Source organism: Scyliorhinus canicula, chromosome 10 (assembly GCF_902713615.1).
Source record: "Scyliorhinus canicula chromosome 10, sScyCan1.1, whole genome shotgun sequence".
NCBI lineage: Eukaryota > Metazoa > Chordata > Chondrichthyes > Carcharhiniformes > Scyliorhinidae > Scyliorhinus > Scyliorhinus canicula.
In genome coordinates, this window is record NC_052155.1 from 90,311,303 (window position 1) to 90,326,311 (window position 15,009).

The window sequence follows — 15,009 nt, forward strand, 5'->3', positions numbered from 1 at the left end:
GTTACCTTGTCGGCTACCAGGAACGGCTTTTCTCTCCCATATTCCCACAGTTCCAGGTGCGCTTTCATCCGGCAGGTATGTCGCACTGTCCCCCTGCTCAGCCAAAGTCTTCGACGGCATGCCCAGCACGGCAGGTCCGCGAATGACATCCGCTGCTGGTACACGAGGCCTGATGCGGCGCCACTTTCCCACTTCCTCCTCGGTTTGTTGGGCAGCCGGCTATCCATCCTTGCCGACGGGCTCTTGCTCCTCAACAATAAGCTCCGCCACTGCAGGCTCCTCCCCAAGCAGCTCCTGATCGTACAGCCTCAGTGGATCCCCCAGGGCTGCCAACAGTGGTACCAGTGGCTGGTCCTACCCATTCCAGCGGTATGCTCCACAGCCCCCATCCGGCACCCTCCTGTAGGGTCTACTGTGGGCATGCTCCTTGGATGGGCCACGTGATGCTCCGCCGGCAGGTGGTGTCCGGTGCTGGGGATTGGAGGAGTGTCTTGCACTCTGTGGCCATAGCGGTCCGCGCCGGGACGCCCCGGTCCCGGGGCGGGGGGGGGGGCAGCCAACCAGTAGCAGGACTGGCAACCCACATGTCCTACACCCCCCCCCCCCTCCCCCCCTCCCCCCCTCTCTCTCTCTCTCTCTCTCTCTCTCTCTCTCTCAACAGCCATGGTGCATTTCCATGTTTTTAAAACCACAAGTGAATCTCGCCATCAGCAAATCCTCCTGGCAGAGTATCGCGACTGCTTCAGAGAAGAAGGAATCGGGCCCGTTAATGGCACTCCGGCAGGCACCTTGCGCAAGCTACAATTTTCACCTCACGTGCAATTCTCCGCCCAATCGCGTTTCGTGATTCCGGCAGCGGTGGACGGAGAATTTCTCCTTCTGCACTATAAATTCTATGATTCAATGATTGAATGTCAATTTGTGCTTTAAATTAACTCCTCACATGACACACAAAAAACATAAGAAGCAGAAGACACACCAATCTCAAGCAGGAGGCCTCCATGCACAAGAAAGTGTCTCAACCTCATTTCAGTCACGACACAAGCTAACAAAAGTCAGTCTTTTTGCTTTCTGCATTGTTAATCCTTCTACCCACAGTACCTGAAATATCTCCAGCAGTGCTGGCCTGCGAACTCAAAATATCTGATCAACAGATCAATACAACTCAATACACTGCTCCTCATATTCCGGGCAGAACCATAATAGAATTCCTAACAAAAGCAAATGCCACTCCTGAAATATGCTCACCTATGAGTAAAATACCAGTAATACAAGCAGCTCTAACTAGTTACAAATCCCGCAAAGGACTGGATGGGCCACAGTAGCTTGCCTCCCAAATCACATAAAAACGGCAGAGCAGCAATGTGGATTAGCAAATATCCTCTTTTTAACCCGAGAGAAAATTATCTTTATATCAAATAGCTGGTGTATCAAATAGCCAGGGGCTGATTTAGCACAGGGCTAAATAGCTGATTTTTAAAGCAGACCAAGGCAGGCCAGCAGCACGGTTCAATTCCCGTACCAGCCTCCCCAAACAGGTGCCAGAATGTGGCGACTAGGGGCTTTTCCCAGAACTTCATTTGAAGCCTACTTGTGACAATGAGCGATTTTCATTTCATTTCAGCTGTCTGGCAAGTATATGGCTGAATAAGAATCATATGCACCACGCTTTCCTGCATTAACATTCCTTTCACCTGCCTCCCACACGAGACACAAATGATTACAGAAGGACCACTTAAATATCACTTTATAGCTCTCAGCAAATATGGACACCCACACACCCATAGCAAGCTATTGAACAACTCGGCAAGCCAACCATCCCACAAAAATGGAACTTAAATCAATTTGCAAAAAAAAACCAATGTTGCACAAATACAGGAGGTTTGACCTGAATTTTAGAAGGTAAAGACTAATTTTTAATATAGTTACCGGCGTTTGTTGGCGAGAACTGGTTGGGCTAGTTTTAATGGCAACCTTTAACTAGATGCAAATTTAGGGTACTGAGAGATTATACCTGTTCATAACTATTCAAACAATTGGGAGATTATAACTATCAGGAAAGATTAAATAAACTGGGGGGGGGGTTCTCTGAAAGGCTGAGTGAAGGGTGCCTAACGTGTCTTTAAGATTGTGAAAAGATTTGGTTGGGCAGGAAGAGGTTTGCCCAAAGGGCAATTGAGGTAAATTGCTTGGATCCATTCAAGATGTATAAACACGAGTGGAAAAGAAACAGGTGGATATTCTGCTGAAGTCTGATGAAGACAGGCGGTAGGAGGTTTGCGTGGGCATAATCACTGGTATATTCCAGTCTTCTGTGCTGTACTTTCAATTTAATTCTAGGCATGACTGGTGACTGGGAGCAATTTCTTTTTAATGACTGGCATTTTAGAAATCATACCTGTACTTACATTGGCTGTTTGTGCTGACAGGATTGAAAATTTGATTATACATGGTTACGGTCAGCGAAGGTAGAAGACGACTGAAAGAACAGGACTGTAGTACTGAAGTACGGTTGAATTAAAATGACTTTGTTCCTCTGGTATTTTGTGGAACGATAGAATAGTTACACAGCACAGAAGGCGGCAATTTGGCTGGCTCTCCAAGGGAGCAATTTACCTGGTAGCCCTACATTCTCCTTTTTCAGATAACAATCCAATTCACTCCCAAATGCATCGATTGAACCTGCCTCCATCACAAACTCAGGCAGTGCATTCCAGATCCTAACTACTCTCATGTGAAATCTCTCTTCATGACTCCATTTCGTCTTTTGTCAATTACCTTCAATCTTTGCTCTCTTGTTCACTATCCTTCTCTCACAGGAACAGTTTATCCCCCATCTACTCTGTCCAGACACCACTAGATTTTGTATATTTCTTTTGAATCACAGAATTTTGGCAACATTGTGTGGAACTTCGAATCATAGAACTTACAGTACAGAAGGAGGCCATTTGGCCCATCGAGTCTGTACCAGCCCTTGGAAAGAGCACCCCACTTAAGCCCACACTTCCAACCTATCCCCGTTACCCAGTAACCCCACCTAATCCTTTTGGACATTAAGGGCAATTTAGCATAGCCAATCCACCTAAACTGCACGTCTTTGGGCTGTGGGAGGAAACGTAGACACGGGGAGAACGTGCAGGCTCCGCACAGACAGTGACCCAGCCGGGAATCGAACCTGGGACCATGGAGTTGTGAAGCAACTGTGCTAATCACTGTGCTACCAGACTTGTACATGAATTTCTGGAGATGAAGGGTTGAAAACTTAGGAATTCGCTTAGCTGGTCCAAATGTGGTGGAGTGAAACTCTCGTTCGTCTGTATTCATGGAATCCATTCCAAGTTGTGTGGATTTGGTCTTTTTTTTTACATCCTGCGCAAGCGACCAGCACTTCCAAGTCTAGATCAGAGGCACACAGTCTAATTTTTTTAGAAACAGAGAAGTCCACAGATTATTTGGTGAAGGTCTTTATCAACATCCTTTCCCAGGTCAAGATTACACTTATTTTTAACAACCTTAAAATCCTTGGAGAGAAAACAGCTGCAGATTTTGTCAATAAAAAAAGGTAATCAAGCTACTTCAGGATCAACTACCCGAGTTAGAGCTCTGCTGATTCCCAGTGAGTTGCTGCTGCCTCCATCAGCACAAGAAGATTTGACCACCAATCCCACATCATCAAACATGTTGAACGCAACTAGTCTTGCCTCCATGCACAAATTATTTCAAATTACATTGTACAGGAGACAACTGTGGTGCAGACGATCATTACTGAATAACTCCCACCAATTCAACAAAGTACCTAAAATGTGCTGTCAGTATACTGATATTCTACATCATCACAATCCGGGTGATATTACAAACCACACTGTGGTATGAACATTCTAGGGCTTTATAGTGCCATCAGAAACCATTGGTGCAGAATGCAAACCATGCAGAAGTAGTTAGCTGGGTGATTTTTAAAAAAGCATTCATAGAAGGATCTGAAAACAATTCCTTAGTTGTCCCTGTGTGTTCTCTTCCTCAGAACATTAATAAAGATAGAAGACCCAAAGAAAGATCACAGTAAACTGGGAGGTCAATAGTTGTTGCACTTAGAACTACCAGTTCATTAACATCTATGCAGCTCTAACCAGCAAAAGCTATCAGTAGACACTACTAAATAAAATTGAGAACTACTAGGACTTGAAACAACTCACTCATTTAGTGGGTGGAGGTGGGTAAGGTAAGAAATTAGCACAGGGATAAACCTGGCAGTAATCCTAAATGCCCAGTTTCGTTCTGCATCACATAAAAGAGTTAAATATAGTTTTTGTTCTGAGAAATACAGCATCCAGCAATCTTTTGTATAAATTACAACATTCAGCTACTCTGAAATCTTCAAATCAATAAAGGACTGGATTAACCGGACAATCAAACATTGATAAGCTTACAACTCAAAAATTCATAATTAAATGCAAAGTTTATGGGATAACCCTACCCTACAGGTTTTAAAACCATCAGCAAATACAGGGAAATTACATTTACACCTCTGTGATATACAAGTAATTTGTTTAAAAAAAAGAGGCTTACTTCAGAGGTTACAAGAAAAACTTACAATGAGAGAATTGCGTAATGACCGATTGTTTCAGGCAATCTTATTTTAAAAGAATGCAAGGTTTTTGTGATACGTACAAGTCGATTCTGAAGCAATCTACGCCATCTCCACGTGCAATCAATATCTTCAGTTACAGACCGCAATTTTTGTAGAAATTAATTTTGCATGGTTTTGTGTATTTTCTTATCTAGCTTAATTTATAATACAAATTTCGATATCAAAAGATGTTGCAAAACAGAATTTACCCAAAAAGAGTTAACAGTTCCCAAGTGCTAAGGTTTCAAGCAAACAGAATAGGTCCAGCCCATGAGGAACAAATAATTTGTTTGGAATTTAGTTATTGGGAACATAGTATTTGTACTTAATTATAAACTTTAATACAAGCCATTAATGAGCTTTCATTTTTTATTTGGTCAACGATAATTTATATTTATATTGTGCCTTTAAATATAGAACATTCCATGGTGGTTCACAGGAGCATTATAAGATGACCAAAAGCTAAGTTACAACAGTATGTCTTAAGAAGGATCTTAAAGAAGGAAAACAAGGCACAGGAGTGTAGGAAGGCAATTCCAGAGCTAGGCATGGCCGCCAATGGTATAACAATTATAATTTGGAATGCACAGAGTTAGAGTAGTGTAGATACCTCAGAGGGTTGCGGATTTGGAGGTGTTTACACAGAGGCGTAGGGCAAGGCCATGTAGAGATTTGAAAACAACGGCAAGAATTTTAAAAGTAAGTAATTGATTGACCAGGAGCCAATAATTACCGAGCATAGGGATAATAGGGGAACAGGACTTGCTGTAAATTCAGACACAGGCAGAGTTTCGGGTGGCCTCAAGTTAAGAGGGTACAATGTGGGAGACCAGCCAGGGGGACATTGGAATAGTTGAGTATAGATAAAATGAAGGCATGGAAGATTGTTTCAGCATCAATAAGCTGAGACGGGGTGAAGTTTAGCCATGTTATGGAGGTGAAAATCAGTGGTCAGTGTTGGTCATCCATTTTGAAAGCCTCATTAAAACAGGATTAAGTTTAGTTTTAATTTTTTCAAACTCGCCAGATACGAGGAAGCTCCCATTAGATTGGAATACAGCAAATGTAACTCCAATATTCAAAAAGGGAGGGAGACAGAAAGTGTAAAACAGTAAGCCAGTTAGACTAACATCTGTCTTAGAGAAATGCAAGAAGCTATTAGTAAAATAAGTTGGAGCAGGGCACTTGGATAAGGTCAAAGTAATCAGGCAGAATCAACATGATTCTGTGAAAGGGAAGTCATGTTTGACCAATGTATTGGATTTCTGAGGTTGCAATCTGTGCTGTGCATAAAGGGGAACCAGTGGATATACTGATTTCCAGATGACAATTGATAAAATGCCACATCAAGGGTTATTGCAGAAAATAAAAGCTCACATGATGAGGATAACATATTTGCATGAATAGAAGATTGGCTGGATAAAAGGGAGCAAAGAGTATCCATAAATGGCTCTTTTTCAGGCTGGCAAAATGGTGTGGTGTGCTTCAGGGATCAATGCTGGGACTTCAGCTATTTACAATTTATATAAATGACTTGGATGTAGGGATTGAAGGGATGTTTGCCAAATGTGTTGATGACACATAGAAGATAGCAAAACAAGTTGTGAAGAGGGCATACAACAACTACAAAAAGGTATAGGCAGGTTAAGTGAGTCAAAGATCTGACAAGTGGTGCATAACATGGAAAAATAAAAAATAAATAAATAAATAATTGCTTATTGTCAGAAGTAGGCTTCAATGAAGTTACTGTGGAAAGCCCCTAGTCCCCACATTCTGGTGCCTGTTCAGGGAGGCCGGTATGGGAATTGAACCCTGCGCTGCTGGCTTTGTTCTGCATTGCAAGGCAGCTGTTTAGCCCACTGTGCTAAACCATCCAACGGTGAAATTGTCCATTTTGGCAAGAATTAAAAAAACATATTATCTAAATAGTGAGAGATTGCAGAGTTCTGAGATGCACAGGAATCTAGCTGTCCAAGTGCACAAATCACAAAAGACTAGTGTAAAGGTACAATAAGTAATTAGGAAAGCTAATAGAATATAATTTATTGGAAGGGGAATAGAGTAGAAAAGTAAGGAGGTTATGTTTCAGTTGTACAGGGCACGAGTAAGACCACATTTAGAGTACTGTGTACAATATTGACTACCTTATTTAAGGAAAGATATACATTGGGAGCAGTTCAGAGAAGATTTATCAGACTAATAGCTGGAATAGGTGAGCTGTCTTATGAGGAAAGGCTAGATAGGCTAGCCACTGGAGTATAGAAGAATAAGAGACAACTTGATTGAAAAATACAAGAACCCAAGTGGTCACGGCAAGGTGGATGTGGAGAGGATGCTTCTCCTTGTGAGAGAATAGAGCTAGGGGTCATTGTTAAAAAAATAAGGGGTCACCCATTTAAACGGAGACTAGGTGAAATCTTTCTCAATCAGGAGGGTCGTGAATCAAGGGCAGCACGGCGGCGCAGTGGTTAGCATTGCTGCCTCACAACACCGAGGTCTCAGGTTCAATCCCGGTTCTGGGTCACTGTCCATCTGGAGATTGTACATTCTCTCCGTGTTTGTATGGGTTTCGCCCCCACAATCCAAAGATGTGCAGGCTAGGTGGATTGGCCACGCTAAATTGTTCCTTAATTGGAAAAAATTGATACTCAATTTATCTTTTAAAAAACAAAAAAAATTAAAAGGAGGGTCATGAATCTTTGTAACTCTCTGTAAAGCAGACTATTTGAATATTTTTAAGACCGAGGTGGATAGATTCTTGGTAAGCAAGGGGGTGATAGTAAAGGTTACTAACAGATCAGCCATGGTCTTATTAAATGACAGAGCAAGCTCGAGGGGCTGAATGGCCTACTCATGCTCCTTATTCGGAAAATTGTTGGCAGGTACAGCATGATTGTAGATTTTAGGCAAGATGTGAAAACAATTTAGATTTCAGAAGCACAATTTTGCGGCACTTGAAATATCATGATGATATAAAACCTTAGCCATTGCAACATTATTGGTCCTGTTAATGACCAGTTATTGCTGTTATGCTACCAACTTCACACATTTTGTAACTACCCATTTCAAAATGTAATTAACTTTATGTTGAAAATAATATTTTTGAATAATGAACTTCTTGTGCCATCAAAGTGGAACAAAATATAGAAAAGTAGCCCAATATCTAATTGTCTAAGCTATGAAAATGCAATTAATTCGCATTAAAACATATTCAAGTCAGAATCCCAGGTGAGTGAAATGAAACGTGACACTACTTTTTAAAATCAGGAGAACGTTACTCTTACAAAAGCAACAGATGCTGCCTGACCTGATCAGTTCCAACACTTTCTGCTTTTATTTCAATGTTATTTAGTTGCAAATCTTCTTTCCCCTGCTGGGTTTAAATATCTTAGAAGACTTGCACAGTTACTGTGACATGGGACTCCACAGATCTGTAATTACAGAGGAAGACAGCGGCATTCATGGATTCCATTCCAAATTGTGTGGATGGGATCATTTTTTCTAATGCTCTGAATACATGGTTCAAATCTCACTACATCAACTGGTGGAATTTGAACTCAATTATGTCTTTGAAAATCTGGAATTTGAATCTAGTCTCAGAAATGGTATCATGAAATAAACATCGGATTCACTGATGTTCTTTAGGGAAGGAAATCTGCCATCCTTCACTGTCTGGCCTACATGTGACTCCAGAGTTACAACATGGTTGACTCTTAGCTGCCCTCTGCAAGCTACTCTGTTCAACGGCAACATAGAAGTTAAGGTGCAAGCTATTCAGTCCATCGTGTCTGCACTGGCTCAAAAAGAATCAAAAAATCTGAAAGAATTTGAGAGACAAGTTAAAAAGAAAATCCAAATTATATTCAAGGGCAAATTCTGCCCAGGTTTAATTAGTTGACATCTTAGCTGTTTAGCAATATGAAATTATGGTAACCAATATCTTGACCTTCATATAAAATCTATAAAAGCCATGTAGGACCATCAGTGTATGGGTTACGGAGTACTATGAAACTTACTTAGTGCATGACCTCAGTTTTTTGTACAGTGAACACCTGTAGATTATTGCACAACCTTTGCACATAAATTACAAGACAAAGAGGTCCTTTAAGATCAGATAGTAATAGTAGTCAATGTCTAATCATAGCAATTAATCATCCTACAAAACCCAGCAATGAAGCAAGGAAACTCCCTGTGGTGGAAAACTTTGGGAACCAGAGGTCCAAAGTTACCAATTCCTCCCAAGAATGTGAGACTAACCATATAATTAGACTTGCAATTGATCACACATAGCATCCTAAAATAATATCTTCTGAAAGAGGGCCTTCTAATTTATATTGGAAAGTAGACCACATGCTTCCACCATCTCCCTCGGGAGCCCATTCCATTTTGGAGCAAGTGATCAAAAATGTGGAAAAACAGTTTTCACAGATTCATTTTAAAATTCCCCCAAACCCCCTTTCAAGTGAAGGCTTTTTCAAATACTTAAATTTTTATCTGCAGAAGAATACACTGTCCCCAGAATTTCGATGGAGCGCTGTGGGAGCACAATTGCAAGGTTGGAAGAGGGCAGTGTTCCAGTACCTCGTAGAAATTTCATCCAATACACCAGCAGGTTAAACAAGTTCCCAACTTAGTCGTAGAAAATTGCCAAGAACGTCAAATCAAAAGAAAAAGAATTCCATTGATGCTTTATTGTCCCCTTTCTCTTTACAGAAGCATTAAAGAAAGAAATGTATTAGGCCCCCATCTGATGATGACAACCACAAAACCTGCAGCTGAGCAGACACCTATACAGGTGTGGACTGGGACGTGATCAGCACTTTTAGCTTTAGGTCAGTAAAGTCTAGTGCTCTGACAGAGCAGAACATAGTAAGAAGTCTTACAACACCAGGTTAAAGTCCAACAGGTTTGTTTCAAACACTAGCTTGGGATTCATGTCGCACTACATTCATCCCCCACCATCTGGCCTGGGTTTGCAAAATCCTACCAACTCTCCTGGCTTGAGACAATTCACACCTCTTTAACCTGGGGTTACCCCTATCTCTGGATCTGTTAAGATTTAATTACCTGCAAATGCTCACATTCTAAGCATTGTCTGGCATCTTTGGATTTGTCTATATATATGTTTCTGGAACATACCTCTTCGTTCACCCAAGGAAGGAGCAGTGCTCCGAAGCTAGTGTTTGAAACAATCCTGTTGGATTTTAACCTGGTGTTGTAAGACTTCTTACTGTGCTCACCCCAGTCCAACGCCGGCATCTCCACATCAGAGCAGAACATAACATGGAATGTCAAGCCGACCACCATTTAAAAAATAATAATACTGATCAACATCATTAAACGAGTGACATATTTTAGCATAGATTTTGAAATAAGTGATTTACCACCTTGACATTTCTGGGCAACTCTTTACAATGCCAACTTTGAATTCAAGTTCAAAAATTCAACCTGAAAAACATAAAAATTTAATTACCTAAAATTAAGCCCACCATTGTACTCAAATAGCCAGTTCCACTGCCAAGGTTCAGGAAAGACAATCCTGGTTGAAGTTTCAGTGCTTCCATAACTTCAGAGTAGATACAAGGTGCTGACAGATGTATGTTGCCATGCTTCCAAGCCAAGTCCTTATAAGCATTTTCCCTATATCCCTCCAAATAATAATCTGCACGATCGATGGCCCTAAAGGCTCGCTCCACTCTTTCAGTACGTATGTACTGGGCTTCTTTTAAGTTGTCAATTAAGTCATCATTATCTTCACCAGCACTCACAGCTCCACCCATGACTTCTTGTGTTGGGAAATCAGATCAGACCCACGAAATGTTAGAACACTGAGTGCAATAGATAATGCATGTGAAGATGATGACAAGTATAGCACTTCACAAGCTTGGATATTGGGGTCTTAGGACAGCATCACAGTATTGCAACACAATCTGTAGAAACCTGCAAAAGACAATTACAGTACATGAAAATGAACTATGTAATAAAATGCATTCAATTTACAGTAATTGGAGTAGGGATATTGAAAACATAGCAAACTGGACTCCCTCTTAGCAGCCCCTTAGAGTTTGCAAGATCTTTGCTTGAAACCTCTTCTAGGCTATTTGTGACCAAAAGGCAGATGGGCACATGAAGGGAATAACCAAGCCTTAGCTGAAGGATTTATAAAGTGCAGCAACAAGAGGAGCAGGTGGGGCAATAAGATGCAATGTAAACCAGCAACAAAGACAGTATTTTAAATGCAAAGCGAGCTTGGTGCAGCATGGGTGATATTTCACAGCAAATTTGTTGGTCAATGCAGCACTTAATTCATCAAGCCTGTAAGTGACTAAAACATGCATGTTCATTTCAACAGCACATTGGTTCTGTAGGGGACAGAATCAGGCAGCGGTAAATAAAAGGTGGAAACAGATATTGGTCAGCCTCCCACCTAGCTCTTGAATAGGACACTAAGGTGGTGGACAGCCTGCAACAGTGACCAGAATGTTGGTGGAAAGGCAATATGGTGGCTGAATGTGATTACTTCTGTCTTTCCAAAATTTAGCTGCAAGGAATTGTGGCTAATCCAAAACTGGGTGTTAAATGTGCAAACGGACAGCATATAAACAGCTCAGGGTTCAGGGAAGGCAATAGGGAGATAAAGCTGTCATCAGCATACATATAGAAGCTGATGCCATATCTACAGATGCTGGCAACAAGATACAGTTGGGAGATAAAGAGCACTTTCAAATCTTAACTTCGAAAGAAAACACTAGTGAAGACTTGCATCTCAAGAATAAAGGTTTTTTTATAAATCAACAAAGTTTTTCCTCTTCAGGTTTAAGCTCGAAAGAGAAACATTTTCTAACTGCTTTTAATGCTTCGTGGGCTTGGAAATGTCAGTCTTGTAAAAATAGATTTTTTTGGATCTTTCCTGAAGAAAAAAAACTGCAATTTGTACAGAAAATATAAGAAACAACCCAATGTACTATTTTTTAAAAATCAAGTAGCTTCAACTTACCATATTAAAACATAATTAACTTTTTAGTTAGAATCTTAAAACGGCAATTAAAAATAAATTCCCAAATCCATAGGTTCAAATAAAGCAATAATTAACAGTCTACATGGATGACTGAAATTCACCTTGCTGATGTGCTTGTCTGCTTATCCCTAAATACAAGTTAAGATTCCTCATTAAAGCTATTCTCTGCCTTTGTTGCATGCTTCTCTAATCTCAGAAATCATACAAACTACAATTTTGAAGTTATATCAGGAGGCCTATGCACAACCCGCATTACAACCTTAGATCCTTTTCTCTTTCTTAAAGCTATTTACATTGCCTGTTTACTTCGCATTATATTTTCTCTCATCATTAAAGTGATTTCATCTTTAATCACTAAGCCTCCTCTTCCTCCTCTGTCATTTTTCCTACACTTGCAGTCGGCAAATGCTGGTATATTCAGCACCCTGTACTAGCTGCCTTGCAGCCATGTCCTAGTAACGGCTAGCACATCATACCCTGCAAGTTAAATTTGCACCTGCTATTTATTCCATTTGTTCCTTATGTTGTGTGAGTTTTCATAAAGAATGCTAATTTGGGCCACACACCCTGGCCTAACCAGTCTTTCTGCTATAGTGTTTTTCTCACGTGTTTCTTAATTCTTTCATGGTTTAATCAGTTCGCATCTTTTTCTTTTACCTATGGTGCCCAAAGCGCAATGTTGGTTATTTGACTCTCCTCCCTTTCGTTTGTGTTTGAATTATTAACACTACCCTTTTCACCCGAGCCTAACACTGTGCCATCTAACCTTTCTCCCCCCCCCCCCACCCCAAACCACCGTTTACTTATTTATAGCCCCTGTGACCACAACAGTCATCTCCTCCACCAGGACTCTAATCCCAGACTAGAGATCATCCTGACAATAAAGTTCTTTCCTGCACCAATACGGTTAATAATCCAGAGATTACCTACCAATTCCTGGTGTTTTCCAAACTCTTCCCCAAGTTGTTGGTTTTAACATAGATCACTACGACTGGATATTCCTCTTACCTCTCGAATATCCATTCAAACCTCATTCACTTGGTATCAGGCAAACAATGTGCCACATGAGACACTTGATCATGCTCAAAAAGGAAGCTATCTGTCCCTTCCCTAATTATAGAGTTCCATACAACTACAGGGCAGCATGACAGCACAAGTGATTAGCACTATGGCTTCACAGTGCCAGGGTCTCGGGTTCGATTCCCTCCTGGGTCACTGTCTGTGCGGAGTCTGCACGTTCTCCCCGTGCCTGCGTGGGTTTCCTCCAGGTGCTCCGGTTTCCTCCCACAGTCCAAAGACGTGCAGGTTAGGTGGATTGGCCGCGATAAATTGCCCTTAGTGGCCAAAAAGATTAGGAGTGGTTATTGGGTTACGGGGATAGGGTGGAAGGGCATGGGTCGGTGTGGCCTCGATGGGCCGAATGGCCTCCTTCTGCACTGCATGTTCTACTGCAGTCCCCATCTTGTTCTCCCCAGTTCCTCGGCCCTTGCGTAATGTAGCCACCTAAGATGGACACTGGGCTAACAAGATGGAGAACTGCTAAGACTGCAGGGAAAAAGCAGTTTAGCCAAGACAAGCAGTCTGCAAAGACTGATTAGCATTTTGCACGCAGCAAAACTAGTTTCTGGCCAGGTGGAAGATCTCAACCAAAGGTGTTAATAGCAAAACGCTTTGCATATTAATGAGGCAATCCAGATCTGGGCACACACAATGGCAACATTTGGGTTTGAATAGATACTTTAAGTGGATGTCCAGACAGAGCGGCACCAAAGGTATCCACCACAAGAGACCGCCCCCTCCATCGAGGAGAGACCCTCACATTGGGGGATTCGAAAGATATCGATTGGGAGCTGATCCAATCGATACCTGAAGGTAAAAGCCCGCCCCAAAAAGGCACGGACATTGGGGCCCACTATAAAGATAGACCCCCACACATGGTCCTGTCTGTTTTCGTGCTCCGGCTTTGACTTCGACCCAGAACTTCGACTTGTATCCTGACTCCAGCCGTTGAGCACCAGCCGCCGAACCGTAAGTGACAATACGACGCTCGCTACGCGAACCAGCCCCACTAGACCCCCAGCGACCAGCACACTCTCTGAAGGTTACAGACCAAGATCGAAACGAAGGCCTCGCTCCCTGACCTTGCCTGTTCCTGTTTAGTTAAGTATTCTGATCGCTTAGTTTAGTTGTAGCTTAGTCCCTTAGCGTGTGCATGCGTATTTATTATATTTGTAATAATAAATACTAATCGTTTGGAATTTACTAACCGGTGTATAGTTTTATTACTTTGAACCTGACCTTGGAATATTTGTGAGGTGTTTATACGACACCTGGCGACTCCCGAGCTGAAAATACACATACAGAGCCTAGCAGTGTTAAGCACGGCCTTTAAACGGAGGCGTGTTAATACACTCCAATAAACGCGAATTGCACTCAAGTAAAACGTGCAACAGTTTGGACAGCCTCCTGCTTCAAGGTGCCATGGTGTGTATCAGGTCATTTTGTCAACAGACGTTTTGATTTTATCTTCACAGATATAAAATACATTGTACCAGTTGAACAGAATCAGTTTCGGTGCATCCTCGGTCTCTATCTTACCCTGTTTTGCCTGATTATGTCACATCCACACCTAAACCTTCATCATTCTAAGTGTGACCAAAGTCTTGAGAAAACTGTGTTGATCCGGCCTTCCTCTCCCTTACAAGAGCCTCAAATTACACTGCAACTCAATGACTCTCAGCCAAAGGGGCTCAAAACGGAAACATCATCTACAAATGTGCTCACTCAGAATAGTCTCGCTGTCTACAAACTCCCACATTCAGCATGCCGAACACATAACCTACTCTGTAACATGTGTACTTTTCTTAAATCTGCTTTTTAGTTTGTTGTCAACACACGCCAAAGGAAACACAAGTATTTTTTTTTCTTTAAAAGTTGCAAGTGGTTAAGGGCCTAAATTCTCCACCGCCTGCAGGAAAGTTCCCAATGCACTGATCCCACTCCAATGCTCCAGGACCCCACTGGCATCAGTCCCCCCACTGGCATCATGCCCTGCGCCAGCAGGAGGATGCAAATGGGTCATTTAAGACCCATTTGCATCCTATTAAAGGGATGGGTACCATATTCTCCAGGCCCACGAATCACGTGGGCAAGAATTGGTGCAGGTCTTGACAAATATAGACCTCGCGGTGGGAAAAGGGGGTAACTCTTTCAGTGAGTTGCCCCCAAAGTCCATTGGAGAGTCACCGTTCACCCCCCCCCCCCCCCCACAAACAGTTATAGGCCTTCCCACCCCACCAGAAAGGAGATTGTTGCCTGCAAGACCCCCATAAGAAAGACCCCATGTCTGAAGGCCCCCCATAAG

General features: G+C 42.0%; 1 protein-coding gene across 12 annotated transcripts in view; it reads right to left on the bottom strand.

Moving 5' to 3' along the window:
• The window catches only part of pcmtd1 (protein-L-isoaspartate (D-aspartate) O-methyltransferase domain containing 1), a 101,091-nt gene that overhangs the window by 41,691 nt on the left and 44,391 nt on the right, over window positions 1-15,009 (bottom strand). For 9 of the 12 annotated variants that reach the window (XR_005462063.1, XM_038809328.1, XM_038809332.1 and 6 more), the window contains one exon: window positions 10,101-10,567. The exons of the other annotated variants lie outside the window; for them this stretch is intronic. Coding sequence is in view for 8 of the 9 variants with exons in the window: in XM_038809328.1 (XP_038665256.1) it covers window positions 10,101-10,407 (307 nt within the window). In the remaining variant the exon portion in view is untranslated. The remainder of the gene's footprint in view (window positions 1-10,100; window positions 10,568-15,009) is intronic. 12 annotated transcript variants of the gene reach the window in all.